The sequence below is a fragment of the Conger conger genome, chromosome 1, assembly GCF_963514075.1.
Source record: "Conger conger chromosome 1, fConCon1.1, whole genome shotgun sequence".
Classification (NCBI taxonomy): Eukaryota; Metazoa; Chordata; class Actinopteri; order Anguilliformes; family Congridae; genus Conger; species Conger conger.
Window position 1 is genome coordinate 45,641,218 of NC_083760.1, and position 16,092 is coordinate 45,657,309.

Below are 16,092 nucleotides of genomic sequence, written 5' to 3' on the forward strand. Positions count from 1 at the left end.
CATGTTCTCCCCGTGTTCGTCTGGGTTTCCTCCCACAGTCCAAAGACATGCAGGTTAGGCTGATTGGAGAGTCTAAACTGCCTGTAGGTCTGAGTGTGTGAGTGAATGGTGCCCTGTGATGGACTGACAACCTGTCCAGGGTGTATTCCTGCCTTTTGCCCAATGTATGCTAGGATAGGCTCCAGTCCCCCTGCAACCCTGTTCAGGATAATTAATTAATTAATGAATTTTGCAGTGACTGACATTATCCCTAGGAGTTTTAAAATTGAACTTTTACTTTGAAATCCACACAAAGCACTCAACTGGAAGCCTGTTCATACTTTTCTTTCCGGGTGAGATGTGCACGTGGGGTGCAGTGGTGAAAACAGTATCTCAAATTAGGGTTGTAAAGAATGGAAAACTAAACATCGTAGTCTCATTGTACTATCAAGAAAGGAGAAATAAACACAACATAATTTGCCGTGCAACCTACATCAAAACAACGAAGGTTATATTCAACACTCGAGCCGGAAACATCACGCCTGAATTCCGTTGGAATCGTCGGCAGTACCACACGGTAATGCAATCGGGGAACATGGAACCGGGTGAGAATTTAAATGAAAGTAAAGATCTAACGACTACTACTGTCGATAAAAATGGAGTGACGGAAAAGGGCGAAAAACGCAAAAGTGAAGAAACTGAAGGACTTGACAAACATAATGGCAAGAAAAGAAGAAGGGGAGGCAAAAAGCTTCGTCCAGGTGAAAGGTATGTGCCTCCCCCACAAAAACGAAACCCCGGTGTGAGTTTCAGCCAGGAGCATTTTCAAGAGACATCCTACTATTTTGAGGGTGGTCTCCGAAAAGTATATCCGTATTACTTTGACTACAAGACTTACTGTAAGGGCCGCTGGATTGGAAAAAGTCTCCGCGAGGTTTTCAGAACCGAATTCAGAGCAGAGCCTTTTGACTATTATGAACAGGCAGTCCAGTTAGGACGAATCCGACTGAACGAGACGCCAGTCGACAATCTGGATATAACTTTAAAGGTAAGTTATTGTGTCATAATCAGTCTTCTTTCTTCACTTGTTGGATCACTGGAAAATCATTCTACTTAAGAGCATCATTTGGGTCATTTGATGTCTGCTTGTTTTATCACAGCCCAAATTCCTGTAACCGAGAAATAATATTCATGACATTTTACTACAGCGTTGAACATAATCCCACTACAAACTTTCTTTGGGTAAATCAGTAAAGGCTACAGGTGGAAAGTCCATGGGTAGGAAGTAAAAGTCCTGTCATGTGTTTCTTCTACCCATGAACAGCTGATTTCATTAGCCAAATTTGTTTCTGCCAACTGGCTGAAGAATTGTACTGATGAGTAAATTCAGGCAATTTGAACAAGATACTGGGGAGGACTTTTAATATATGAACTTGGATTTTTCATCCCTGGATTTGGGTGAAATATGAATGTAGTGTTTTCAAAGAGGCCTCACACTCCAAACTTTCTTACTACAGCCCCTGTATTGGAACAGCAAGGCCAATTGCTTTGTTTTCACAATACACTCAATACATTGGTGAACACGAGACAAGAGTTCAGAATTTCTTCTTTTATTTCCTGGTATTTACACCTCAATGTGTTAAACTACTTAGAATTTTCCACATTTGGTATCAGACCACCCAATTTTCAGATGAGCAAAACTATTGAAACAGAGTATTTAAGTAAATGGAAGTAACCATATTTGGTAGCATATCCCTTGCTTGCAATAACTGCATCAAGCCTGCGATCCATTGACATCACCAAACTGTTGCATTCTTTTGTGATGCTCTTCCAGGCTTTTACTGTAGCCTCTTTCAGTTGTTTGTTTCGGGGGGTTTTCCCTTCAATCTCCTCTTCAGGAGGTGAAATGCATGCTCAATTGGGTTAAGACCAGTCTAAAACCTTCCACCTTTTCTCCCTGATGAAGTCCTTTGTTGTTATGTTGGCAGTGTGTTTTGGGTCATTGTTTTGCTGCATGTTGATGTTCCTACCAGTTAGTTTGGACGCATTTCTCCGTTAGTGTGAGGTAAGCTCATGAGCAGATCCCTTCTCTCTCCACATTTTGGCCTTTCCATCCCTTTGGTGGAGGCTGATCTTGGTCGCATCAGTCCATAAAACTTTGGAACTTTTGTGGCTCATCACTGTACTTCGTTGCAAAGTGTAATCTTGCCTTCCGATTTTACTACTGGGTCGACCTGTTGGATGTCTGTTACTCAGTACGCCAGCGGTTTCTTTTTTTTTTCTGGACATTCCAAGTTGTTGTACAAGCTATCCCCAATGCGATTTCCCGTCTTATCTAAGCTTCACAATGGCTTGCTTTTCTCCCAAAGACAGCTCTCTGGCCTTCATGTTGGTTAGTCTTCACAGGCTAAAACCAAGAGTAGACATTCATAACTATTTATTGTTTAACCAATCAATCTAACAGGACACATCTGTGCAACAAGAACCACCTGTCAGTCACATGTTCCAATACTTTTGCTCACCTGAAAATTGGGTGGTCTGATACAAAGGTGATATGCCCTAAGTCACAGGTGTCAAACTCCAGTCCTGGAGGGCCACAGTTTTTGGGTAGTTCCCGGCACCTGTGGTTCATTTAAGTCTTTAATTGGCTAAAGAGTCCACACACCTTGTTCTCAAATCCTTAATTGACAGCTGATTGACAGGCAACCACAAAAACCTGCAGACACTGCGGCCCCCCGTGCCATTTTTTCATGTTAATATAGCATTTTCATACATGCCAAGCAAATTAGTTAATGTTTTGGTGTTTCATCAGATGTCACCCTAAATCGTATATGGCACCGTATCAAGGGTCCTGGATTACTACCCCTGTGTATGCTGGTTTTCGTTCCAACCACAATTGCAGTCCAAGCTGTGAATTTGTAGGTGCTTTTCATAATTAGGGACTAGCCTACTTACTCACTTAAATCACAATTTGTCAGATAGCTATGCATACCATAAATAATACATTTCTCATGTTCATATTGTTCATGTCATGCTATATTGCAACAATGCATACATTTTACAGAAGAATTGTGTAAAAAGTGGTCAATTGTTTTGAACTGATCAAATTAGACTGAATTGAATCAGTAATTGGTTCCTAATTGGTTAATATGTTGACACCTGAGCCCAGTATTTCAAATTCGTTTTGGATAGGATTTAAGTAATCTGAAATCTCAAAATTGGGAATTTCAAAACTAGAAGCTGTGATGCTGATCCTAACATTTGGGCTAAGGATTTAGTAATCCAATCCTACATCAAATCTAGATCATAGGTGGAGAATAGAATAGTTTTGTAACTGAAAATCAGGATAATCTTGATACCACGGAAAGGTTGGATTCAATGTTGATGTAGAGACATGTGAGATGCATGGCACATCTTAACCACTTTTCCAATGATTAATTAAAGGAGCACTGTCACGCTTTTTTCACTTGAGTTTATTGGGATTAAATGATTAAATTATATGTGTAGGCATTTTTAAAATCACCGTCAGTGTAGCCGTTTCCTAGATATGGGGCAAAACTTCTCAAAACGAACACTGGACGTGTTTGGCTTGAATCTCCCAGCCTGTTTTCCCAGAAGGTAACAGGCACTCAAACTCAGTCCTTGAACGCCATCCAGGCAATGACATAACACTCCCAGGAAAACACAGTAATGTTAGCATACAAATACATGCATACATACTTGGCTAGCCTGAGCGATATGACGGACACATCTGATGTCGCCGAGTGAGAAGACAAGCTTTTGACAATACAACCTCACAGTTTTGAACCGGGATTTACAGAGGAAGAATTGCCTGAGCGAGAGAGCCAGATAGCGAAGGACAAGGCAGCCGACGCTAACACTTTCTAACGTTAGCAGCTCTGACCACTTATCATTGGCTATTTGAATGGGAACTCCATGGCAAACAACTGGGGAGAGGTGTAAGAGTTGTATTGCCATCATGTGTAGTCTCTGCAGCACATCAAAGATACCTTTCTTCCAGTAGTCAATATTTTGGATTTCTGGACTTAAGCAACGATAAGCTGTCAGAGCTGTTAGAAAGCTCCACTGTCTCTCTCTCGTGCAATTTTTACTCTGTAAATATTTTTTGCACGAATATGATATCATTGTAATCATAATTTTTATTAATTTTAAGTCTTACTAATTTTGTGCCAATATTTGAAGTCTCTGCCACTAATTGACATGAAGATATTATGAATAAAACAAGGTGCGGTAACATATTTTGGTCGTTTTCATAGGATCTATACATTTGTGAAACTGACCTTTGCTGAAGTTGGCACGAGCCACAAACGTACACAACTTGAGCTGCCTGAATGGCCATGTGGGATAAGTAGCAGCAAGCTGAAGGTTTTATATTTTATAAAGCTATAGTAGGGCTGTCTCTAGGTGTAAAGTTCATTTTGCTGCTAAAATGTTTTCTGTCTTAAAGGACTGCTTGAAAATCTAAATATTTTTGGTCTTGGGACCACTGTTATACCAGTGCAAACAATGCCTTTTTCTTGAAAATATAACTATTACAGATCATGCTATATATTGTGTAGTAAATTACTAACTATCTTCATGTAAATTGGTGGTAGCAACCTCAAATATTGGCACAATTATTTATTTGCAGAAAAAATAATGATTGATATCATATTGGTGCAAAACTGTGGGTTTGTAGTTCCCTCAATATCACTCTCGTTTAGGAATATGTTTTTGTAATGGTTTTGCCGTACATAAAACATCATTGTCTTCCATCCTACAAAGTTTGGTCGGGCTAAGAACAATACTTAAGATATTAATGCCGAAATATGGCTTCCCAGATGGGCCGTTTTTGAGGCTATAAAATCACTAAATAATACCAAGTGCTGAAAAAATATGAAAACATTGGATTTGAACAGAAATATTTTACAGGCCTTAGTTTTTGGACCCAATCATGATATGGACAAGGTTTAAACAAAATCTGCAACCACCTTATCTGATTTGTCATGGAATGACCCACCACACACCATACAATTTTTCCTGATGAAGACAAATGACTGTGCTCCCCCTACTGTCGGAACCTCAAGTATTTTCCTCAGCTTTACCTCAGAAAATTTACAGCTTGTATACATTTTCTATATTGAACATCAGTACATAAGGGTAAATGGTGGGTCATCATGATAAATAATGAATGAAACCCCACCCTGGTTTAGTGTGACAGAAGTTCACTAGCTAGGCATCAATGAAAATGGGAAATTATTGCTAAGATACCGAGGATTTGTTTGTCTATATTGTGCTGGTTGGCTAACATTTAGCTCATTTACCATAAATCAAATAAGAAATCTCTGATTTTCTGAAGAAACTATCAAAACATGGAATTCCCAGTTCTCTCATTATGGTTGCAGGGCATAGGCTATGCAGTAAAAAAATATTTTTTTTCCGAACAGTGCAGGTTTTCTGCATGACTTTGACTGTAGGGGAATAAAACATATTTGTATTGTGTTGTCTTTGAAACTGCATAGTCAGACACTCTTTACTTTCAATTGAGTTGAGCACCTAGAAATAAAATGTTAATTAGTGAACATTTAAAAAATATATTGGATTGAAACATAAAATGTGTTTTTCCTTGTACTTTTCTGACGTTTAAGAACAATGACTTCTTGAGGAACACAGTTCACCGTCATGAACCACCAGTAAGAGGCTGTCCCTTGGAGATTCTGGAGGACAATGGGGAAGTGGTTGTGGTGGACAAGCCTGCCTCACTGCCAGTTCATCCATGTGGCCGGTTCCGTCACAACACGGTTATCTTCATCCTGGGGAAAGAGCGAGGATTGTGTGGTCTTCACACTGTCCACAGGCTTGACCGCCTGACCTCCGGCGTGCTGCTCTTCGCTCGCACCCTGGATGTGTCGAAGAGGCTAGACCAGCTCGTCCGTGACAGACAGGTCAGATCACGTATCACAGTTTGTTTCATACTGGGCACACAAAAACTAATATGAAACAGTTTGATGGTTTACGAGAATGGACTATTCACCACATTTGGGTCATAATCTCTGCTGTGTGGTAGTAGCATGGACAACCAGATTTATTTTGCTTCAAAAAAGCTGGGAGATTTCTGTGCAAAATTCATCCTGGGTATCCCTGGGTTACGTAATATAACACAATGGTGAGAACTGGCCATTCAGCCCAGCAATGTTCGCCTTCTCCTACCACTAAAGTGTACCTACTGCTTAGTTTGCCTAAGTCTTTCTTTATAATATTTATCTTTTGTGCATGGAATCGAACTGATTGGCCTTCTCTGAACCTTTTCTAGCACCTCTATATCTTTCTTATAGTTCAGTCCTCAGAACTGCACACAGTACTGTTAAAGGAGCAACTGTCATGCTTTTTTCAATTGAGTTTATTTGGATTAAATGCTTAAATTGTGTGTTGGCATTTTTAAAATCCCTGTCATTGTAGCCATTTTCTAAATAAATGTATTCATTTATATCAGGCAAATTTTGTGTGACCACAGAATTTAGAATGCACAAGCTTGTCCGTAACAAAGTTCTTAACATCAGCATATTTAGAGATTTCATGCCAATCGAGTCTGTCAGGTAGATGCCATAGGGAAGAGAGATGAAAACATGAAGAATTATCATTTTAACCGATTCATTTTTTTTTTATTACAAGCATTCGACCAGCATGCCTGCATGTAAAATACAGGGACTAGCCTACAGACTGCTATAACTCTGAGATTACACTACACGATGTCAATGTAAATCTTTAATTTGCCACTTATCTGACTTAATTTATTATTATTTTTTTTTAAGTGCAATTAAATGTGTCAGATATGGCCTAGCAGTCATAAGCAGTGTCGGTTACATGGTTAACCCTTAAAAAATGGTATCCGTTTACAAAACCTGATGATTTGTCACATCCCTACTTCATATTAGCAAATGAAGCATTAAATTGTTCTGCAACCACAAAATGATAAGGCTCTGCAAATGATCAACATGCAGCTTTTCATTACTTTTTAAAAAATATTGTAGTTATGATTTGTGTACCAAACACAACGACGAAGATGACTATCTATCCTCGGCTGGCCAGTCTCATGGAACGTACAGGTTCCCCCCCCCCCCCCCCCCCCCAATTGCGGTTGACATAGGTTGCAGGTTGCTATTGATAGGCTCCTGATTACATGAGTGTTTCCCTTTTGTAATCTAGTCAAAATCATGCCGGTTATGCTGAATTTTTCATTACAGATCTTACACGTGGTCAGCCTATCCAATGTTCAGTGTTCGCATTGACAAACAAGTATGTCCCACTGTACCATCTGTAACAAATCTATTGGTAATAAATATGTCATGTGGAACATAGGTTGGTTGGATAAATTTATCCATGCATTTAAAATAATGAAATAATGGTAGCTGCCAGGCTTATTTAGAGTTATGCTGGTTTTATGTGCAAACAAATATCTAACCCTGCTTCCATGTTTTAAATTGCAGAATTTGTAGGATTTGAGCCACAAAAACTGATATTTCGCACTCCGGAGAGGATGATATGCGTGATAACAACACTGACTGACAAGCTTGCTTGTACCCCAATAAGCTTCATCCAAATATCCTCACTTGGCATGAGTTGGTCAATTTCTGGAATTTCTTGCACATTAAGATTTTCTCTTACATAAACAGCCACACCCCCACCTCTCTGACTGGATTTGTCCTTTGCAATACACTTATACCCAACACTTGTTTTTGTTCCAGCTGGAGAAAGAGTATTTATGCCGTGTGGAGGGTAAGTTTCCAGACGGTGAGCTTGTCTGTGAGGAGCCCATCCTGGTGGTCTCCTTCAAGGTGGGTGTGTGTCGTGTAGACCCCAAGGGAAAACCCTGCCGTACAGTCTTCCAGAGGCTCAGCTGGAACGGTCACTCCAGTGTGGTGCGCTGCCTCCCGCTCACTGGCCGCACACACCAGATTCGTGTCCACCTGCAGTTCCTGGGCTACCCCATTCTGAATGACCCCATTTATGGATCCTCAGCCTGGGGCCCAACCCGGGCTAAGGGGGGAGTAGTGAGTCTGAGTGATGAGCAGCTTCTCCAGGCGCTGATAGAGGAGCATCGCTCAAAGGAGAGCCTGCACCTCCTGGATCTCCCTGAAGATAGTCTGGCTCAGGGAAGTGGCCACAATGCTGGTGAAGGATCAACTATGTCAGCCTCTGAGCAGAGTGGAAGTGCTCATTGTGCAGAGGTAGAGTCGGTAAACTCCCTTAATGTTCCTGAGGCCAAGTCCCATGTGTTGCACATCTCTGTGAATCCTGAACCCAATCCAAAGTATCCTGAACCGAATACCGGTAATGGCAGAAAGGAGGTTGTTTTTGCTACACCCAGGCTGCCTGCATGTGACTTAGGCAGCAGAGATGCAGTCTTTATGCAGACTGGCACAAATAAGTCCAAAAAGGAAGTGGTAGATAGAAACACAGACTCTATACAGACTCAGTCACAATCCCACAACATTTCCAGTAGGGCAGTGTTTTCCAGTCAGGTCAAAGATCCTTTATGCACAGATTGTAAGATAGTGAGACCAGATCCTACAGCAGAGGAGTTGGTCATGTACCTCCATGCACTGCGTTACAAAGGGCCAGAATTTGAATACTGTTCTAGGATTCCAGAGTGGGCAAGAGAGGATTGGAAGGAGGGCTAGACTAGTGCACCATCTTATAATCACTTTACTGCAGTTGTATCCCAGACAATTCTAAGGGAAATGGTCAGCATTTAGTCACATCATGCCCTGTCTCTGAACAAGAATGGTGGTGTTTTTAGTTTTATTTTTCTTAACACATATTTTATGTTTTTGCCACTTTCCTTTATTTTCTTTAGTGTGACTCCTTGTATGATCCTGTTTTTATTTAATGAGACATTTGCTTAAAATAAATGAGTTTGAATCTCTCTTGCTTTTTATTTCAAGGCAGAATACTGTATGATGAACATTTGTTCCATTCTGCTGTCCAAGCAAGCTGAAACAGAAACACTGCATAAAAAACCCAACAATGTGTTCTGCTGGAAGAAATCTTTTATTTTGAACATTCAGTTACGCAAGACCATATCAAAAAGAACTAAATAGGTTGTAGAAAAAATATTCCTCAAATGTAAACCCATAAAAGTTTCTGGCAACCATTATGTCCATTTGCGGTTTCTTTTTGAATGCAACACAATGTGCTAAAATATAAGCAAGAATTCTCGTATCACTTATAATAGTGATCAGAGAATCTCAGTTTTGATAGCACTGAGACAAACACTCACACTCGTCAGTCTCTGGCCATTCACAAGTTTTCTAAGGCAGTGATTGTCCTTTAAGCACTGAGTCTCCTGTCTCGTCAAGCAACCTCAAATATTGAAATCACACATAGAATGATGGACTGCTTAGAAAATACAAAAAGCTACAGCCCAAGTTTGTTTCCATATGAACAACACAAATCACGTGAACCTCATGTAAAACTGTTGGTTGACTTGGCAAAGTGTACTATGTTGTAATTTTCCAGTGATTCTCATAAGGCTAGTGCTACATTATGTATGGTACCGAGCCAACTGTTAAACCTTCGTGATAACATTTGTATTCATAGGATGTAGGGACTGTTCTTCTATGTGATTCCTGGTAATCTGTGTGCAAGTTAATTGGGCTGTCTTAAAATTATTTTGCTAAGCAATTCTGAATTGTTTAGCATTAAACCTAACATACAAGCCAGGTGACATCTTACCTAGCAAATGACATAGGAAAGCTGCAAAAGTGCTTTATTTTCTTATGATTTAAAAAGAAATATTGTTAATAAAATCTCTTTGAGGTAGATTCATTGTACAACATTGGATTTAGAAGCAATCATAATGTAATTCACTCCTTTCGGGTTAAATTGCTTAAAATGATAGCCTTAATGTACTTGAATTATTTTGGGTAGCATATAATAAAGTATTTGTTTGTTTGACTCCACATGACTTGACTTCGTTTTATCCAAAATAATGACAAGACTTTTGCAAGCATTTTCAAAATACATACATACAGACCAAGCCACAATTCTGTACAGACAGACTTCTGAATATCAGTTTTATCCAATCAAAAAAAAAAAAAGTTTAGAATGATTTGGCACATGCACATACACATTCTTTTCACACATATATACATACAATTACCACAGAGGGACACTGGCTCAATCAAACATTCTGCAGATTTTGCTACATACAATATTATTGGTAAATATTTTGTGATGTTCCAGCAATGTACTTTATACATTTACTTGAGAGTATCTCACAGTAAAGACGTGTTGAATATTGGCTCTGAGAACCTAAAACTTAGACATTTCTGTAATAACAGTTCTGCATTGTTCTTACAGGGCAGTCTAAGTATTTGGACAGTGGTACAATTTCTGTATAAAAAAAAAAAGGCATGATTCCAGTGGGTGTCAGATTTGAGGCAACTGTGAGTATGCACAATTTAGTAGTTATTTGTCCTTACTCACCAGCTATTCAGAACCATGTGACCCTTGCTTGACGTTTTATAGCTACAATGTAACCTTATCCTATGTAATGTCATAACCGCACAAATCTGAAGCCAGTAGATTTGAAAGGAAATTATTGCTCAAACCTGAATAAACATATCTTGTTCATTTATTTAACAATGAGTGGTTTGCATGTGTGGAAATGTATGACAAAATATTCAATGTTTATATATTTCTAACCATAGCTGCAGACTTGCAACATATTAATAACTGAATAGGCAATTGCCAGGACTGTCACAGACTGCAGACTGGAATGTCCTTAGGTCACATAGTGAAATTCTCCGCAGAATGAAGCGCTCCTTTCTGAGGGGAATATGATATTTAAAGATTAACACACTTATGTTAATGGTCTGCTGTGATCAGTGAAAGCGGTGAATGGAGGACACATTTTTTATCTTTTGTCCCTATTATGCAAATAAATAATAGTCTTATTCTTTAACCTGCTTTCACTTGTTATTGGGTTTCTTATTCACCTGTCAGGAATGCCTTAAGATGCACGGTTTAGTTTTCCTCTCAAAGGATATATTGCTATATCATCTTTATTTATAAATCTGTTTCTCTTTTGCTCTCTCACACATACTCACTCACATGACTGAAAAGATACCAAATCAGCTTTTTCTCTCATAACAGACTGAGCAGTGACATCTTGTAAGGGTTACTCAGTCTTTCACAGCATGTCCACTTGCTGTTACTAATCTGTCCCAAATATCAGCCAGTACTTGTCACTTGTTTTTTTTTATCAAAAATTTACAGTCATCATACTGTTGGTAAATGTAAAATTTGAACTCTGAGGAATGGGGAATTCTCACCAAAAAGTAGGACCTAAGTGCTATACGTAACAGTGCTTAGACTATTTTTTTAGCAAAGAGTAAGCAGCATTCTTAGGTGCTGATCTCAGTTTAATTCACAGCACACTGAGATGGCGTAAAGAAGAATTACAATGATGGCGCCCAGGACTCAGCCAGTTGTAAGCCTTCATAGAACAGTCAATTGCATGAATATTTTTCACGTTTAATGAATGTATGCTAATCATATCACACCTAATTGTTAAGAGCTGTAGCAAAGACTATAATATAACGTGGTATTTTCAGATAATAATGAACAAGGCCAAAAAATCTACCTGAAGGCAGCAAGCAATTCACATTATGAATTAAATTTTTTATAAATTTTATACATTTTAGGGACAACATTTTGTGGCAAGAAGCAGTCTCTTGTATTTGTCAACGTACCTTTTTAATATAACTTGAGTAGAGGCATGATTGAATTGCTAATCATTCCAGTTCATGTAACTGGCTGCTCAATTGAGGCTTGCTATTCCTAAGCGCCATTGATATAGTTCCTCTTTACTGTGTGCTGTGAATAGGGAGGTAAAGCAAAAGTCTCACTGAATGGCATTTCCAGTATACTGCTAAGTGCTATGCTAGTGGAATTAATCAAAGACGGCAACAACAACTTCATATCAGCAAATTAAGCATTAAATTGTTCTACTAACACAAAATTACAAGGCTCCAGATCATCCGCAAATTACCGCTATGCAGCTTTTTGTTGCTTTTTAAAACCAAATATGATGTTATCTATCCTGGGATTGCCATTCTCAAGGGACGTACCAACACATTCGCACCCATGAGATTTTTTTCCAAAATTGTGCTTGACATCGGTTGCCATCGATAGGCCACTGATAAGACAGATGTATCCTATTTGTAATAAAGTTAAGTTGATTAAGTTTATTTCTAATCAAGTTCATGAGAGTTAAGTCAGATTTTTTTAAATCGCACGAGTCGGGACGATGAATGTGACTTTTTATGAACTGAAATTGTATTCAGTATAGCTATGTATTTAAACCATGAAAAACATACTTTGACATTAGCTTATATTTAGCTTTCCGCTGCTCTATTTAATAAGGAGCAGCATACCAGAAGTGTCGTTCCTTAGCGCTATTATGCATAGCACTTAGGTCCTTCTTTTTGGTAAGTCAAAGTCTGTTTATACACAATGTATTACTGACACATTTTTTTAAAATTGTAGAGCAGAAAAAAAAAAAAAACATATTTTGGTAGGTATGAGAATGATGTTGACAGCCAGCTCTTGCATTAAGAAAAACTGGTAATGACATTTAAAATATGTTTGAACTCTCTTCTGACATCCCTATAAACTGTACTTTAAAAAATTAGAAGTGACATGCAGTCATTACGTTTATCATTATTTTCCATACATTTTCCCATGAAAATAGTTTTTCTTTCTTTCTGGCAAACCCTTGTATCACTTATGACTGTGGATATATGAATGTGTCAATGATTGTGTTAAAGGAAGCGTTCAGGTTTTTTAAAAATACTGACATTTTAGTGGATCTTTCTAATTGGCCCAGTTTGAAAAATGTATGTATTCACATACATTTCTGATGATCAACATCCCATTTGAGGACAGTTAGCAACATTTTCAATAAATCTCGGCTGTCTGAAGTTATTTGGTAAAAGTGACAAAGACTTCTTGTCTTTCTGTTCCAGCAAGGTGGATTTACACAAACACATTACATTTTTAGTTCACAAAGGTTAAATAATAGGTAATAAAGGTAAGCTAGTGCTACATCATGTATGGTACCGAGCCAACTGTTAAACCTTTGTGATAACATTTGTATTCAAAGGATGTAGGGACTGTTCTTCTATGTGATTCCTGGTAATCTGTGTGCAAGTTAATTGGGCTGTCTTAAAATTATTTTGCTAAGCAATTCGGAATTGTTCAGCATTAAACCTAACATACAAGCCAGGTGACATCTTACCTAGCAAATGACATAGGAAAGCTGCAAAAGTGCTTTATTTTCTTATGATTTAAAAAGAAATATTGTTAATAAAATCTCTTCACAGAATCAATTAAAGCAGGATTCTGTGTTTTTTACACAGAAAACTATGAAACATCTACAGTGCCATGAGATAGTATTTGGATCCTTCCTGATTTCCTCAATCAATGGACATTTGCCATGCTGAATGGTTCAGATCTTTAGACAAAATATAATACTAGAAAAAGCGAACCTTTATTTATTCAAAAAGTGACATCTTCAGTGAGATTAATTGAATCCAATTAATGCCGTAACAGGGCCTGGAACAAGCAGTTCATGCTTGAAAACTATCTGAATCGTGTCTGAATTAAAGCAGTTCTGCAAAGAGTGGGCAAAAATTTCTAATGATGGGAAACACTGATATCAAATCAGGAAGCGGGCAAATACTTTTTCACGGCAGACTAGGTATATTAATTCAGCTTTGAGTGCAGATTGTAATAACTGCAGATTTGTAATATTCTGAGTGTATTATCAGCTGGTAATAAAATAATGTGGCTCACATTTATTCATGCTAAATAAAAATGCACACAAAACCTGGCCAACTGGAGCAATTGGTTTTGTGTCCTGTCGTTGTTTTTTTGTTTTGTTTTGGGAACATCTCTCTCATTCTGTTACATCTGTGTCTCTGTGATGACATAAGAAGTTGTGCCACAATTACATTTTCAACCAAACAAAAAGAACATTAGGCATAGTTTTTTGAAAAATAATCAGACACATATAATTAGACACACATACAACGTCCAGAAGCCCAAGCTGCTTTGGAGTTACTTGAAGTTTAATTTCACGCATTCCACATTCCCCAAAGTGGCATTCCCTAAAGCCAGCAGGTCATCAGAAACTTCTGCAAATATCTCAATTATCCTTCATTACACACAAAACCTGACTAGGCCTATCGGAAATATACACCAAAATGAAATAATAGACTGAAAAGGTGAACTATCCATTTAACTATTCGTAGCACTGAGATCATTGTTTCTGTGGGGCACTTCATGTTTTACTTGGGTATTACCATCTTTGTACAATGAGAGGCACTGAAATGATAATTGCTTAAACTTTAATTTATCAATGGATCAGTGACAGTCGGAGCCCTATACACTCATTACGCAAATTACGTAGGGCCCCTGCAAATTATGCAAGGCCTCCCCCCTGGATTAACATGCCGACTGGAATAAAAATGGCTCGTAACCATTCAATCGGAACAAATGATCATATTCCGATTGATATTTCATTCGGTTTAAAAGGGGTAGTTGAGAGACTGTTAAAGGGATAAAAGCCAAAATAAAAAAAGTGGTTCCAACCCAGCCATTTTTCAAATTTACAAATTTAATGGATTAACTTTAAAGTGGTAAAGCTGCTATCGTGCTCGTCTTCTCTCGTTTAGTTGCAAGATACTTAGCCTACATTCAGCTGACACTGTTGCCTGAAATTGTAACAGCATAAATGCAAATATTGTTGCTACATATTTGGTAGCTGCCCAAGAGCATTCTGCACATGTAAAAATGTTTTACTGAAGCGGAACTGTCCTTCTGGTCACGAAAAGAGAAAAAACACCACAAGAGTGTATTCCGGTAACAGCAATCGGGTAAACTTGCCTTCTCTCCTCTCCAAATTTGATGTCAGCAAATAACAGTAACGTTAAGTTGATGTGCTATCTTGCAGTGCATCCCTCTCTAGTCTGTCTTGCTAACCTAGCCGGGCAGTGTATCTCTTGGTTTGTCTGTGTCTTGCTTGCTTGCCAGCTACTAACAGGGCTGTGTTCTGTGACTTTGTGCCCGACAAACGTGAGAGTGAAATACAACTATTTATTACGTTTGATAAACACCAACGGGCAATGGTGTTTATAAACTGCAGCTTGGAAAAGATAACCGTGTCGCAAGTGAACATGCGTTCATATGCTCGTGCACGAAGTTAAATTGCGCTTTCCAGCAACAACCTCTATGGGGACCACTCCAGAAAATATATGGGTGTGATGGCACTCCTCATTAGCTGGGCATACTGGGCAATATGGATGCACATCTCTCAGTATATAATAACCATGAAGTATTTAGCCAAGTTATAGTATAAATAGAATGTTATATTTGAATGGCAAATGGTTAAAATGGCTCACGGGTCAGGTAGGAGGGCCCCTTAACAGAATTTTGCTTAGGGCCCCAGGGAGGTCAGGAGCAGCTCTGGTGACATGCTTGCATCAAATAAATGTCTGTGTTCTAGTAGTATTTCTGGATTCCATTTGCTACAGTGTTTGCAGATCCACTCCCTGGCTAAAATATGCTGCAAGAAGGCTTCCATGTTCCTGTACATTGCTATTGCCAAGTTGTCCAGGTTTGCTGGGACATTTCAGCTATGTGGATTAGGATAATATAATAGCAGTTCCTTTACAAAACTTACAAAGTTCAATAAACAAATTATAACTGAACACCATTGTTATCTTGATACAAAAAAGATTTTGAACCTAGTAAAGGTTAAGGAAATGTAATCTTCTTGTCATATATAATAATCCAGTTGGGATCTGTAATCCAGTGTTAGATCAGATTAATACTATGCAATCTGTGTTACTGTTTTTTACTGTTTACTGTTTGTTTACTGAATTTTGATCATCCATCCTATGTGGTGCATACCAAGACAACAATTCAAAGTCTGATCTATTATCTGCTTGTGAGTTGTACTCACCATACAGTAAAACCAATAAGTATACGCAAAGCACAAATTCATCTGCTGCACTGGGGTAATTCAGAACATCATTAAATGCAAGA

The 16,092-nt window shown here is 38.4% G+C and overlaps 1 protein-coding gene across 1 annotated transcript; it reads left to right on the forward strand.

Annotated features, from left to right (window-relative positions):
* The first annotated feature begins 325 nt into the window (after window positions 1-325).
* Window positions 326-8,905, forward strand: rpusd2 (RNA pseudouridine synthase domain containing 2). Its single transcript, XM_061219577.1, has 3 exons — window positions 326-1,027; window positions 5,628-5,924; window positions 7,725-8,905. The coding sequence occupies exons 1-3, from the start codon at window positions 338-340 to the stop codon at window positions 8,658-8,660; spliced, it is 1,923 nt and encodes a 640-aa protein (XP_061075561.1). The 5' UTR covers window positions 326-337; the 3' UTR covers window positions 8,661-8,905.
* Window positions 8,906-16,092: the final 7,187 nt, after the last annotated feature.

Coding starts and splice junctions, on each gene's coding strand:
- rpusd2 (XM_061219577.1), top strand. CDS start 338: ATGTGCACGTGGGGTGCAGTGGTGAAAACAGTATCTCAAATTAGGGTT. Junction 1,028..5,627: donor ATCTGGATATAACTTTAAAG/GTAAGTTATTGT, acceptor CTGACGTTTAAG/AACAATGACTTCTTGAGGAA. Junction 5,925..7,724: donor AGCTCGTCCGTGACAGACAG/GTCAGATCACGT, acceptor TTTTTGTTCCAG/CTGGAGAAAGAGTATTTATG.